This window comes from Lagopus leucura, unplaced genomic scaffold (genome assembly GCF_019238085.1).
Source record: "Lagopus leucura isolate 7727_CA_CO unplaced genomic scaffold, USGS_WTPT01 Super-Scaffold_100044, whole genome shotgun sequence".
NCBI lineage: Eukaryota > Metazoa > Chordata > Aves > Galliformes > Phasianidae > Lagopus > Lagopus leucura.
In genome coordinates this window covers 3,287,967-3,303,490 of record NW_024962291.1, presented here as the reverse complement: position 1 = coordinate 3,303,490, position 15,524 = coordinate 3,287,967, and the positions used below count along the sequence as shown (strand labels likewise).

The 15,524-nt window shown below is 39.8% G+C and overlaps 1 protein-coding gene across 1 annotated transcript in view; it reads right to left on the bottom strand.

Annotated features, from left to right (window-relative positions):
• KCNQ1 (potassium voltage-gated channel subfamily Q member 1) overlaps positions 1 to 15,524 on the bottom strand; it is a 328,391-nt gene that overhangs the window by 272,267 nt on the left and 40,600 nt on the right. The window contains exon 2 of the mRNA XM_042884501.1: positions 13,763 to 13,853. Coding sequence (XP_042740435.1) covers positions 13,763 to 13,853 — 91 coding nt within the window. The remainder of the gene's footprint in view (positions 1 to 13,762; positions 13,854 to 15,524) is intronic.

Here is a 15,524-nt window from a genome sequence, read left to right as displayed (position 1 = left end):
TTTGTTCCAGCTTTTAATCAACAATATCTATATGCAGTGCTGGTCCCAGCCCATGTTTCTCTACTGGCCTTGAGCCACAGAATGCCATAGGTTGTGGGCAGAACAGATCAAGGAAGCCTGAGGAGAAGAAAAGGATGCTCCCTGACACTGCAGCAAAAGCACACAAGAGTCATCTCTGTCCTGTTGTAGACAACAGGCAAGTGGCACAAGCAAACTAATACTGCATGGGAAAATCTAATTGCATATCCAGAAAGGCAATGCAAGTTGCATACAATTTTGAAAGGGCAGAAGCCTTCCAGAGTTGAATTGACTTTGGCTTTTTTGCATGTTTGTACTTCAATGACCTTATGGACTGCTTCAATTAGCAATGGTTTAAGTTCCAGGTAAGAGAAGGAGTGACAGAAGATGCAGTTCAACACTGAACGACATCTGCAGTTCACAAAGGAATTTCAATACTCAAGAGGTCACTTTTCCAAGAGTGACAGAACAGAAATGTCAATATCACACACTTCTACCCAAATCCAAGCCACTCTGGATGTCTTCTACCACATCTTGTACCTTTGCCCAAAGCTTTTGCTGACAGTCTCCATAACCTTGCCTCACACCTCTCTAAAGTAATTAGTTTCTATAAGCAAAAAGCTTCATCTCAATAACTGTTCAATATTAAGAAAACACTCCTTTAAAAAAAAAAAAAAAAAAAAAAGACCTACCTATTAGGAACTTTGTCAAGAAATAGAGCAAAGAGAAAGAACTGTTGAAAGGAACAGACAACTCTGACTGAGGTAATGCTTATCAGAAAGAAACATTTCACCTGCCTGTTCCCTTTCTCTTGCTATAGCAAATAGCCAGCGTTAAGACCATTCACAGTGCTCTCCCCCTCCTGCATTTCTATGCCATCCTGTGCCTAAAGAGGCACAGCAGCACTCTCCCACTTCTCACCTGCTACTTTCCAGATCACTCTTTAAGGCAAATAGCCTTGATTTGTACATTTGTAGAAAATCTGCAGAACTGTTCCGCAGAGGATTTCTTATATTAAGACACTGAAATCCAGGTCCCTGTTGTCTGACTTAGCAGAGATTTTAAATCCCAGGAGATATTTATTTGAATTAGCAGTTTTTCTCCCTCTGTGCCAAAATGCATAAGTAAAATCACAGTGAAAAGGGACTCAAAAGAAAAGGCCTTACCCCATTCTGTGCCTTTACAAATACTAGTCCCACCTTTCCAAACACGAGCTAATTGCAGATACAAGATCAGAATAAATTAGCTAGTTAGATACAGATCACAATTATTACATATCTATGAAGACAGGATCTGGTTTTAGAAATATCTCCTTCCCCACGTAAGCTATGAACAAATAAAACTGTCTGAAACAGTCCCTTGTGTCCAAACACTTAGGGACCAGCGTGTGGTTCTTTTTCAAAACCAGAATAAGCACTTCAAAAAGCTTTCTCTTAACAGCCTCACATTTCAAACTACAGCTTGTTAACCTTGAGAAAGCGTATTTGTTTGGGGCAGAAAGGTGACCACGCACATTTCTGTGTCACTTGAAGAAGCACGGCTGAGCTTTTTCACCTCTGCTTCTCACCAGCCATTAACCTGATGTATACATTTATAAATACACTGAAGAGACAAGGAAGTTTCATGCAATTGTTATTCTACTTGGAAACAAATTTCCAGCATTTTAACAATTTTCCTAGTTTTATAAGAATTCAAAATATATTTTAGATATAAGAATCAAAATGAGATAACAGTGTGTTGTTTACAAACTTACTCACTTTAATTACAGCTGCAAATCATGTTCTGTTTTCAACGTCTATAAGATCCTAGATCTGTTTCTATACCGTATCATAAAAGCATTTCTGAGTATGTATAAGTAGCAAATTTAACAATGCAGTCAGCACACTGCCCTGATTTTCTTACATTTTTCCTTGCAGATGAGACAGGAACTCACTGCACTTCTGGTTCAGAATTTGGAGTAAAGGAAGAACTTTTTCTTTAAAGTTTGTTTGCCTTAAAAAGGCATATGATTCATAGTACTTAAAGGTTTAAATGTTTCACTAATGATCCGGATCCTAACATGCAAAAGTTTTTAAGCATGAAAATATATGTTGTAATGACTGAAAAATGCACTTGAGTCCAAGTGGCTTTTTATTTGAGCATGCTCGGGGTTATTAAGGCATGTGTTACCTCAGGTCTAGCCTACCACTGTTCCGGGGAGAAATGTGTGTCCTTCTGGGCTTGGTTTTTTGTTTTTTGGTGTTTTTTTTTTTTTTTTTTTCCTTAATCAAAATAGTTACAGTAATTCAAACTCAAATATTCCTGTTATTGTATTAATAGTAACAATGACATAATAGTCCAATTATACCCCTCAGGACTAGGCTACAGTGACGCATGCAGCCATGTGCTCATAGTCACTTCAAAGGCAGTGAGAGAGATGGAAGATATTAATTACCACACCCAACTCCTCTTGACTACACCTCTCATCCTGGAGATAACCACCCACAAAGCTGAACAGTGGTAACCAGCTCTTAAAATGCTCATAGCCCTCTCCTCAACACAATTAAAGTTATTTTAATCATCTCTGGCGTTAAGTAAAGCCTTCTGGGTCATCTAGATACAGCAGCACTATGAGAGCAAAATGCAGAGCAATCCAATTCTGGGCGAAGTTAAAGCCCATTGAGAGGCAGTAGGGAAGAGTTAGCAGATGATTGCTGCTTAAGCCCTTAGAGACAGACATGCTTCTGCAACCCTACCTACATCCCTGGCTGTCCTAGATGAGTTTGAACAAAACAGCTTTTGTTTGCAGACACAGCCGGGCTGCCAATTCAAGTTCAATAACTGGCTCTAGATTACAGTAGACATGCCTCAACCTATAGGATAAAACTAATTTCAATCAAGTCAGTCTCAATCAGCATTCAAGGCTGATATCCTGCTGTCCTTCTGCAAAACAGATACAAAGAACATAAAATGCTACTTAATTATTTAGTCAAATCAATACAAGAAAGGCAATAACAGAGCTAAGTATGTGAAACAAAGGTCAACATCTCAACTGTCATACTGAAAAATTCCGTGAAAAGGCTTTCACAGAAACAATATATAAATTAAGAAATGAGACAAGAAATTTTATATGTCTTTTTTTTGTTGGTATAATGATTGATGAGGCCCATCACCTATTCTGAACACTTGGAGCAGGCCCAAACTGGGACTTGGGTAAGTTTATTCTCTCTCTGCTTCGGTGCCTGGTTGTGCAAGAGGCTATTCATGCTTCCTTCCGTTCACCTTTTCACCACTTTGCCTGTTTAGACTGCAAGTTTTATAAAGGTAAGAACTATCTTTTAGAGCGTGCTGGCACTCTGCTAGGTGCTGTACTTCATCTTGCAGGCAGGGCCCTTTGAATGGAGCGTAATGTAAATAACATATTTTTTCAGAAGAATAGAGCGCAAGTCTGCTTGCAAATTGCGTTGCAGATAAAGTTTCCATCACACTTTTAACTATCAAAAGCTATGAAATCTTACACTGTAGTTCCACAAACATTAAGCCAGCTTTGCTGCCAAAAGAAGCAATCTCATCTGGCCAAAAAAAAGGTTAGTTTGAACACGTACAGGTTCTCCAAGGCAGTTTACAACATAGCTGCACTAGCTGCACAAATGCTTGTGTTGGCACAAGGAGTGGAGCAGCAGGACCATTTCTTCAGGTGGCAGTGCCAGCTAATACAGGCTGACAACCAGTCTTGGAAGTGCAGCCCAAGTTCTCCAATGGTTTCATCTCACAGAGTCAAGCTACAGTGGAAAAGCCAGGGGTTATCCAATTTTACTTATAGAACTGCTAATACTCACCTCCCAAGAATGCTGCAAGGTCAAGTATGTTCATGTTGGTAAGGTATTACAGAAGTAAAACTGGTAAATGTTTAATTTTCTCTCCTTCGTTTTCCCCTGCCCTAGTCACTAAGTATAACTCAATTCAAGTTTCATATACTAAATCAGTGACTTGGAACAGCTCCTAGAAGGTAGGCGTCAAGATCCCTGCCTGCAGGACAGATGGAGGCCAGTCATTGTGCATATCTATTCTGATTTAAAACTGTTCTGCAATGTTGTCACAAAACCAGCCTCTAGAGCAGATGTCCTTTTTCATCTTTATAAGGGGAATGGCTGCAGAGGGATAAATGATGAGTAAATCAATTTCTTTGGCATGCATTGCAAGTGTAAGCACATCCTGTCAAGCTGACAAACAACAACAAGAAAGAGGTTTTCTGAAAGGTACCTTAATAAGGATGTTGAAGAGATGCTGTAGAGAAAAAAAAAAAAAACAAAGGGGGAGTGAGGGGGAGGATTGAAAAATAGATTTTAAATGAGGATGCATGTGGAAACAACTCAGCAACTCCAAGAAACAACAAAAGCAAAAACAAAAGCCTGGAGCCCTTCAATCTTCACTTCCTGAGTTTCTTAGCTCAAAGCTACATTAAAAGATCTTTTTCTCTGTTTTAGTGCTGCTATACCTGTTAGAGAAGGTACTGCTGTCACTTGCTACCTGAAAAGCAAGCCATCAGAGCTACTGTATATTCACAGCTGTCTATAGCTTCTGGAACCAGGGACTTCTCTCAGTTAAATACTAATTAGGCCCACCTGAAAATCCAAATACCACATGGATTTACTGACAGCTGTTAGACATACTCTGTGTATTTCAGCACACATTAGACAGCCCCAATGTCATTAACATACGGGAAGCCATCAAAGTGAGGAAGTACATAACTTGCTTTCACAGACAGTGTGTGAGAGCAAGCATTTTGTTTTCTTAGTTCTTTGAAGTCCTGCTCATTCTGAGAGCTAATAGCAATTCCTGGCTTCCCATCACCTTGAAAATATGCTGATGTTTATCAAGTTAGGTGGAAATAACCTGTTGTAAACAATACACCAAGGCACAGGTCCCCAAAAATCAGTGTACTGGCATACCTGGGTGGTGCTGAACTTTCAAGGCTTCTCCAGCAGAACGCCAAGTTCTAAGCTCTACTACAGGATTTGTTCATTTTACAAGCTGAGCTACAGTGTAAATGTCCACGTAATGCATTACTAGCTACTGAATCAACAGCTTCTATTAACTCTTTTCAGAACTCCTTTCTGATTAGAGAGAAAATAGGACTGGGCTTCACATTACAGCAAGAATGATCTTGGAAACTCCTTGTGCAAGACAATGTCTTGCAAAGACTGAGCTGATGCTTCAGTCACCATAATACTTTTGTATACTGTCAAAATAAATGAAATAAAAATAAATTCATAATTTTAAATGTGTGATAAATACAGCTTACAGTTGCCATAAATCAAACTCCTGTGCTTCCTAGGTTATCCCTAAGTACAAGCAGACACTGTTCATGAAACCTTTCCTAATACGCCCTGATCTTGTTAATATTTACGCACACAGGAAGCTCCGCTGAAGTCATTATGACTACTCATATACACAGAGTTAAACACACTGCATAACTGCAAGCCTCAAGCCATAAAACCTTCACTTGCAAATGTAGGACCTAATTTGGTTGCCTATACCCATATACGTTTAAAAAAACAGCATAGAGTCTTAACTCCCCCCCCCACCTAAAAACATGGAATAAACACTCAGTAGGGTGGAGCTGCCAGAGGCTTTACCCTGTACAAATGAAATTCAGCCAGAAGAATTTTTTCAATCATTGCTAAAAATAGAAATAGGTTTTGATGCTTCTCCTATACCTATATAAAGAAATAACAGGGTGAACTCTATACCTTCTTGTTCTTTTTCTGTGGACAGGCAGGTACTTGTCAATTTTTTTTAACGGCTGCGGTAAGTTTCTAACAGAGCCATCATTCATTCATTCCTTCTCCTTCCAAGGCCGCTTAGTGGTCAGTGCTGATGCACCTTACTACCAAACTCAGAAGTGGGAACATTTTTAGAAAAGGATCTCACAGGAATCCAATGTTAAAAATAAAATTCTTAACGCATTCCATTTGCTTAAGTTGCTTTCTCTCCACCCCGGGACACTCCTTTCTCACAAGACATTGGTACACGCTGCTGCCCCACACTCCAATTACACCACACCTGCAGAGTTTGTTCCAGTTTTGCCTACTGAGGGCCACTTAGAGCAATTCAAGAGCCACCAGCTAGCGACAGCTGGCAAATTCAAACCTGTCTCAGTAGTCTATCATATGTAATCAATTGCTAATAGAACTTCAACAGACTCATCCCGTTATTTTCTAGCTAATTCCCCCAGGGAAAACAAGCCAGCAAGCTTCCACTTTGAATCATGAAGCTAGTTTTGCCCCTCTTCCTCCCTCCCAACTTCTCCTTTTCCCTTCCCTTTGCATCAGTTCACTGCACTGCTTCAGCTTTTCAGCTTGATATCCGTTATGTTATGTCAGCTGTTACATTACGCTTAAAACAATAGACTCCAGCTGGCTGAGGTCAGATGTGAAAACAAGGACCTAACAAAGCCATAGACCCTCCAGTTATACTGAAATTGAGATACACACTGAATGTAGCACTTAATGACAAACTACTTTCCAGACATTTGGGCAAAGCATAAAGGAAACACCTGTCACTGCAAACATTACACACTAATCCAGATAAATCCTAAATTTAAAAATCTTTCTTTTCACTGCTTGGCTCTACTATGCACTAGCATTTCACAGTTTTCTTTTTCTTTTCTTTTCTTTTTTTTTTTTCTTTTTTTGTTTTGCTTCTCCAAGATGGAATTTGCATTCATCTTCTCGTTTGCTGAAGCACCAAATATGTGTTTAAAATATTAAATGTGTATAATTTCAAGAAAAAAGTTTATCATGTTCCTTCTGGAGTTACCAAACCAACGCTCAGAGCTTGACATGGCTTTACACCCCAGAGAGGCTGTGACAAATTTTAACCTTCAAGTAGAAAGCTTGACAAAAGAAAATGCAAAATTTAACAGTGAATAAAACAGACTGAACAGAATTTATTGGAGTGCAGCTGTATTAAAAAAAATAAACAGAACACTGGTATTCTATTTGACTTATGAATGTAAACACAGGCTCTTGAGGAACAGGTGAACTGCTAGCAACTCTGGAACACGTATCGCCCTATTTTTCATATGCTACACACAATACAAAAGCAATATTTTTTTATGACTGGCTACTGTAGGTGACATATGAAAAGCTGGGATGGCTTACTCAGACCAAAGAGATAATTTGGCACTGGGTTCATTTCATATTTTGGCCAGTACTTCTATGCTGTCCCGTGGCTGGGAGACCACCATGTGGGACCACATAGGCCACCAAGCCACCAGCAGGTGGCTCCAATCCATCACCATTGCTTTGTTCCAGCCTGCAATTTGTCACCAGCTCCAGGGCAAGCTTGAGGAGGGTCACACTTTCTGGAGTTTGACTCCAAGTTCAGAGTTTGAGTCCCACGAAATGCCTGGCATTTCACAGCCATCTCAATCCAGTGCGTTAGGCAGGTAAATGTCAAATTCTGATTCCTTCACTCACAGTGACTTACAGGCAGGCTTTACTCTAGATTACTGTTCTGATTCACCGTCACAGAAAACTCCAGGTGTAGAAGGCCAACAAGAGAGATTTTTTTCATCGTTCTTACAAAAGGCAGAAATGGAAGTTTCTGCATCCAAGCCTACCTTTATCAAATGCAAGCTCCAGTGTAGCAGACTAAAACTAGAATTCCAATCTGATACACGTCCGCAATATACGTAGAAGACTTTTCTTCTCTATAAAATTACTGCTTATTCACACCACATAATGTAGGGATGCTGGTGGGCTGTGTCAGTAAGTCTGCAGATGACACCAAGCTGTGCAGTCAGTGCACCCAAGGGGCAGGATGCCATCCAGAAAGACCTAGACCAACTTAAGCCATGAGAAATGGCTCACAAGAACCCAACAAGGTTAAACAAAGTCAAGTTCAAGGCCTTGTACCCAAGCTATGGCAACCTTTATCATCAGTATAAGCTGGAGGGCAAAAGGACTGAACACAAACCCTGCCAAAAAGGGTACTGGTGGATGGAAAGCTGGGCATAAGCAACCAATGTGCCACTGCAGCCCAGAAAGCTGACTGTATCTTGTGCTGCATCAAAAGAAGCAACATCAGCATGGCGAGGGAAATGATCCCGCCCCTCTGCTCTGGTGAGACCTCACCTGGAGTACTGCATTTGGGTGCAGTCTTCAGTAGAAGAGAAAGGTGGACCTGTTGGAGTACATCCAGAGGAGGGCCACAAAAATGATCCAAGGGATGGAACACCTCTCCTACGAGGACAGTCTGAGAGAGAAGGGGCTATTCAGTATGGGCAAGAGAAGGCTCTGAGGACATCTGACAGTGGCCTTTCAGTATCAAAAGGGGTACTATGAGAAAGAAGGGGACAGATTTTTCAGCATGGTCTTCATCGACAGAACAAGGGAAAATGATTACAAAGCAGAAGAGGGGAGATTTAAACTGGATATAAGAAAAACAGTGGTTTCTGATAGGGGTAGTGAAGCGCAGGCACAGGCTGCCCAGAGAGGTGGTGGATGCCCTGCTCCTGAAGACACCCAAGGTCAGGCTGGACAGGGCTCTGAGCACCTGATCTAGTGTAGGTATCCCTGTTCACTTCAGGGGAGTTAAACTAGATGACTTTTAAAGGTCCCTTCCAGTTCAAACAATTCCATGATCCTATATAGATATTAAAATCAATTTTCATTGTTAACAGTAGAAAAGTTTAGCCAAATGATTTTTTTCTCCACTGAATGGCAAGATGGCAAGAACATAGCTGGAAGGATACAATCATATTGGAAATCTTTCAGTAGGTTCGTTCTCCTTCATGCAGATGTGCCCAATTCCTCTCACTGAAAGCTGTAATTGTTCCTTACAGCCATCCACATGATGAGAAATCAGGTAGGCCAAACAACATGAACTCTGTGGCTACAGCCACAAAGTGGCGAGAGTTGTCTCCGGCAGCAACATTTACACAGCCCTTCTCTTCAACCCTTATCTCCCAGGAGAATTTTTTTTTTTTTATTACTCGTATAAAGTTCCCCAAATCCATGTGAAAAGCCATCTCTTTATTAATAGTTCACTTCTTCCAAAGGATATTTTTACCTATTTCAGGACACCATCCAAGGTTTGAACCCAGCGACTCCAAATGGGACACAGCACGGTCCAATGCTGCCCTCTACAGATTTCAAAGAGAAAGCTGTGCCTCCCTTCTACAACAGTTAAGAGCTTAGACTTGCAGCACATCTGAAAGGAAAAACTTTTCATCCTTCCTTTACTGGTTTTTGCACACTTTCCTTTCATATTTCTTCTTCATTCCCTCCTGCCATTCTTATTCTGCTCAGACTTCAGCTATACCAAACAATACTAACAAGCTTTCTTTTCCCTTCCTATTTTCCTTCATCTCCTAAGCACTACATTGGCTCAGCTATCTAATAATCTGTCTTCTTCCCACTTCACAACCACTCTGATTTGCATCCCTCAGACCTGCTCAAGGTGGATGTAAAGCTGTATTTAAACTCAACTAAAAAATGGTCACAGCCTTCCAAAGCAAATTAATTAAATCCCTTTAACATCTAATTTACATAAAATCTACAACTTTCCTGCACAGACCAGGGGAGTTAACAAGGGATTGCTTTGTGAGCAGCAGGAACAATTGAAGAAGTTACCACAAGTAGCAATCCAAACCAACCCAGCTGGTTGTTGCCCTGGTTTCAGCTGGGACAGAGTTGATTTTCTGTACGGTGTCTGGTGTAATACAATATTTTAGCTTCAGGAGAAAAACAGTGTTGATAACACACCGATGTTTTAGCTGTTACTGAGCAGTGCTATCTACAGCCAAGGACATTTCAGCTTTACAGCTTTGTGAGTTATCCAGCCAGCAAGAGGACTGGGGGGAACACGAGCAGGGAGAGGACAGCTGACTTGAACTGACCAAAGGGATATTCCATACCATATGAAATCTTGTGAAAAAAATATATAAAAGTGAGGGGCGTTGGCTGAGGGGTGTTTCTGCTGCTCAGGGACTGGATGGGCATCAGTTGGCAGGTGGTGAGCAATTGACTTGTGCATCACTTGTTTTGTTAATATACATATATATTATTATCATTACTGTTATTTCTCTCTTCCTTTTCCATCTTGGTAAATAGTATTTATCTCAACATATGAATTCTATCTTTTTTCCCCCCACAATTCTCTCCCCTATCCCACTAGGAGTAGACAAGAAAGCTAAAGGCCTTGTGGTGTTTAGCTGCTTGCAGGGCTAAATGACTGTAACCATGCAACAAAACACTTGCATCATCCACCAGGACAAACAGAGCAGCCAGTAATACTGGGGTTCAGAGGAAAATGTGAAAAGGATGATTTTCATGTCTGCTCTTTCCTAAGCCTTCAAGTCACTCACGTTTGGCTAACTAAAATGCACAGAAGGCAATTTCGAATGACAGTTGGGTTCTCAAACTTCAGCTATCGATTGAGTGATAGTAAGGTGATTCTCTGGACAAGTCTGTTTGCAAGTCCTACAAAAGCAAAGGTCTGAAGGCATGAGTTCACCATATGCACATCTGCTACAGCAGTCGACCTTGTTCTAGGTCAGGGCCAGGGGACACTGCTGAGGCTGCCAAGTCTTTTGCTTTCAGAAGTGCAGTACTCTTCAGAGAGACTGCCTACATCAGTGACTGCAGTCTGCACTGCACAGTATGGGGAAATCCTTTACAAACAATACTCTCATATAATTTTTCAGAGCAATGAAAACGAGAACAACTATCAATGCTCAGATTACAAGTTCCTGTCTTGGCTTCATGAACAGTGAAGATAATGAGGAAAAAAATGCTAGAACCACGCTGAACCACTTGAACTCTGTGAGTTCTTCAGAATCAAAAGCTGTAGGTATTTTTCTCAAGGCCCATAAAACAACCCAGTAAAAAGAAAAAAAAGAAAGAAAGCCAAGGCTGAACTTCAAACAAAAGCTTATATTAAAGCAAGAAATAAAACCTGGGCTTCTTATAAGCCTCAATTCTGTGCCATTCTCTCACAATTGTGTAGATTCCTTCACTGCTAATAACACAAATATTAACCACTGAACATATTACATTTTTTTTTCTTTGAAGCCATTTTTAGTATTTAAAAAATACTTTTATCTCTTCAAGTAAGCAGTACTCTGAGGTAAGAAAGGAACTCAAAAGAAAAAGCTGGAAAGTGCTTATAATTTCATCACTAAAACAGTCACTTTTTTTTTTTTTTTTTTTCTGGAATCAATATTGAAATGAGATTCCTACAAGAAAATAGCATTTTCAGGCAGACTAAATATCCCTTCGTTCAGCAGAATATTTAATCCCCTTGGATCAGGCACTTGGATTTTCTTAGATCATGCTGAGATAACAGCATTCTGCTGTGTTCTGGCACCGTAAAATCCTTGCTTATGAAAATAAAAGAAAAATATGGCCTCTCTGGGAACATACATCTCCGAATTACTTTTTTCCATAGTTTAAATATTGTAGTCTCAAAATCAATTTTTGCACAGATATACTACATTCTCTTTATGAGTCATGGCAAAAGCTCTCCCGCACCACTATTTAGAATGGGCCAAGTATACATACACCCTTCAAAATGATGATCCTTTCAGAGCCTTGGCTCAGTCTCAGCTCTCGCTGGGCAACTGCCAACAAGTTACTGCAGTTAAACCCCCTCCAACAGCACCATCTAGTGAAAAACGATAAAATAAACGCATGCTAATTTAAACAGTTTTCACTGCCTTCTGGAAGCTAACAAAAGCCCAATTCTCTCCTATTCTCCCATCACAACTGCATTTAGGTATAGCTTTCATCAAGGTTCTTTGCCTTGTGAAGTGTGGTGACAAGCAGAGAAAGATTCAATGGCTAATTGTGAGCTTTTTGTCTACAACTGGAACACGATAGGAACACAAACTTCCCCAGTAGTCTTTGGCTCCCTTATTGTTATGAGAAAGCATTAACGTTTTTAAAATGCTCAGAAATTATTGAAAAATAATTTATAAATTATTGAAAATAGATCTTCTACTTTGGTAGTGGGAGGTGATTTTAAAATATTTCAGTACTATGAAACTGAAGAACTAGAAAGTGTTCATATATACGCACAATCTCAACATCCCTTTTAGATCTTGTTTTCATTTAGTTATAACATCTTCTATGACTATTACTGAAACAAGAAAACCTTAAAATAAGGACAGAATAAGAAACTTATTTGGGTAGAAGCTAATAGGAACCAGATTCTGGGGCTTAAATTTTGTTGAGGAAGGTACCACAGCTCCTTTGGAAGTCTCACCAAAACTGGATAGAGCACAGAGCGCATCGGCCCATCCACTGCTTTGGATCAGTGGATCACTGGCAATCAATTTGAGTCTCTTTAAAATCATTATAGTTAATCCTTTAGGAAAAGAATACGTTGTGAACACGCAAAATGATTTCCATGATCTCATTCACAAAATCAAAAGTGAAGGGTGAAGGAAAAAGAACACTAAAAACAAAACGTAATGGTCACGCTGTCACTAGAAGTTCTTTCACTGAAGCAACAGCATGATCATGAAAATATCATGATACATCACAAATGAATGTTTCAAGGAGATATCATCACAGTTTAAATTGATCACAGAAATTGACAGTATCTACAGCTACTACTTGGATAAAAGGGAACCTTAAATCCATACAAAAAGAAAACCATAAATCAAGTAAGATACTGGATGCAAAAATACAGGTATGGACTCCCTTTAACTAACTGCACAGTTGTAACACAGGTATTCAAACAACTTACCAGTTAGTTATAAATAATACAGCAGGCATGAAGATACATTCCACAGAAAGACAAGTGATCAACACTCATATGCTGTGCTTTTTCTTATATTACTCAAAATGTAGTATAAAAACTTCACATATATTGAATTCACGGTTTGAAACAATATTTTGAGTGAACATTTTTACGTTAATGATATACATAATACTGATATCACTGGTGCACAACTGCAAGAACTATTTTGAGCAAACAAATTGATGGTTAGCATTTTCTCAATACAGTGACAGTGTTTTCAGGAGTAAAATAATGGTTAAATAATGGGCAAATACAAAGAAACCAATGATTTAGAAGGGGATACATCAATTACCACTGAGGTACAACAAATTAAGATTTTATTTTTTTTTCCTGTGATGAAAAATGTGCCTCTCAGACTTCAAAACTAAGGTTCTTGAATGAAGTCTAAACAGGCAGGACAGCAGTACTCTTAGAACATAGCTTGATATATAACTGCTGCAGCATCAGTGAACCATAAACCTAAGGTAACAAAATGTTCATTGCTGAAGGGAAGCTGCATAGAACAAGCAGAGCAAGTTGGCATAATTCTCAAGTTAATGAAAGCAAAGCAGCTTACCAGTTGGGAAAGAAGGCTGGATCTGAATTCTGCTTGAAGAGAGGACTTCCACTTACTCTATTCCCTTCACATCCCCGGCCCTAACCACGTTGAGAAGTCTGGTATTCAGCAAGGCTGAACAATGGATTCACACAACCAATATGAGGGATTCAGGTTTAACTTCAGAATAGCTTTGAGTTGGACACAATTTGAACATCCTTATTATAGGCTATGTAGGATCTGAGAGGCTTTTTGTACTATCATAACTTTTTGATTTTTTCCTAGGGCTTTATAGACTCATTAGGCAAAAGCAGAAAAAAGCTTCTTTCTAAACCATACAGAGCATTGTGCCTATGACATTGGTTCAGATGAGGATTTACATGTTAAGAACAAACACACAATCACATTAATACATACCATCCAAAACAGCGTCCCTGTAGCAAGAGCTGCATACTGTTCAATTGTAGAAAGCACACTGAAGATAAGGCATATCAGCACAATAAGGAAGCTGCAAAACAAACAGAAGAACACCCAGTGTAACACATTGTTTCATAAAAATCTAGAAGGAAAACAAATACTCATTCCAACAGAAATAATCTGGACACACAGAAATGACATTGGTGGTGCATTATCTTAAACACAACTGGTAACTTGTGAGTGATCCTACTTCATGTTGTATGGATTATTTTATCTTCAAAGAGTTGTGGTGTCAGAAATTATCAAATCAAAACTGCACAAGGAAGTTAGCATTTGCCTACCGCAAAAACTGCAAAAAGAAATCTCAACTAAGCCAGACCTGAACAGACTCCACCCACACCACCTTTTATAACCACTTCCCAAAAGGCCCCAGATAAACAAAATCTGGCATATGAAACACATCTTAGGATTTATTCCGTTTTAAAACCAAATTTCAAAGCAAAAAGTTTACTGCAGAAAGAGAGAGAGAGAGGGAGAGGGAGAGGGAAGGAACAGAAAGGTTTGTTCCCCTGTCCAAGTGAGTCCTTCAGGGCAGGTTCTGGTTGCTAAAGCATGACCAGGGATCTGCAGCAGACTCAGCCCCAAGAAGCCCTGTGCTCCAGCTAGGAAGTAAGGCTGTGTGCTTGCTCCTTGCAGCTGCCCAGCTCTGCAGCCTCTGCCTTCAGACCCTTCCCTAAGCAGCTTCAGTGGTGCCCACCAGTCCCTGAGATGCTGCTTGACTTATCTGGGAAGCATAACATTTAAGACCCAAACTGGATGCTGTCCACTACATGCAAGCATAGGTTTCTTCCAGATCTCAAATCAGGTGAACCTTTTGAAATGCTGAACAGTCAAGCAAACAAACATGTGTTGCCATTATGATGTGATTGATGTTATAAGCTTGATTTCCCAGTGTCTGCTTTAAAACACAGTTCATGTGTGCAAACCCAATGCATGCATACAGAGGATGTTGTGAACATATTACAAAATTCTTAAGAAGTTGCAATAGTAGACAATCGGGCATAAAAAAAATGAAATTATTAAGTGATGATACTGATTGGATGTTAATAGGATAAAAATATATACATAAGTACAGAAGACTATACTTTTACACAGACAAATCACAAATACTTAGGAGTCTGATTTATCTCTAAAGCCTTCTTGTATCTAACTTTGGATCCTCTTAAGTAGAAGCAGCTGTACCACTGAGGCAGGAGAACACAAGGTAAACCAGCAACTTGAAATATAACACCTTTTGCCCATGTGTCCAGACCTTCTACCTATAATAGGTCCTTAGTCACTGGAATGTGGACAGAAGTACTTTCAGTTACATGGAGGCAGCTAAAGAAACCTGCCATACACAGAAGTGCTCATTCGAAGCAAATAAAAGAGTCACTTGGTTTGGTGTAAGCTACCCGAAGACACTTTGAGCTGCAACAATACTTCGTATACTTATTAATTCCCTTGTAAAACGGCAGCCAGGCCAACGCATTGCACCACAAGAGGGCACCAAAGCCAAGACTATCATTTTTGTACTTAACCGAGCCTCAAGAGAAGCTAACCAGGATCAAAGGTAAAAAGCCTGTGTGCCTAGCTGACGAGAAACTAAAGGGTGAATTGTTCACCAAAACTCGTTTCTGTTAAAGGAAGTGAATGCTGACATAAGAACTCCATCAGGTGCCAGTCAGCACGCCGTCCACTTTCAAGGAGTTTCATTTCACAA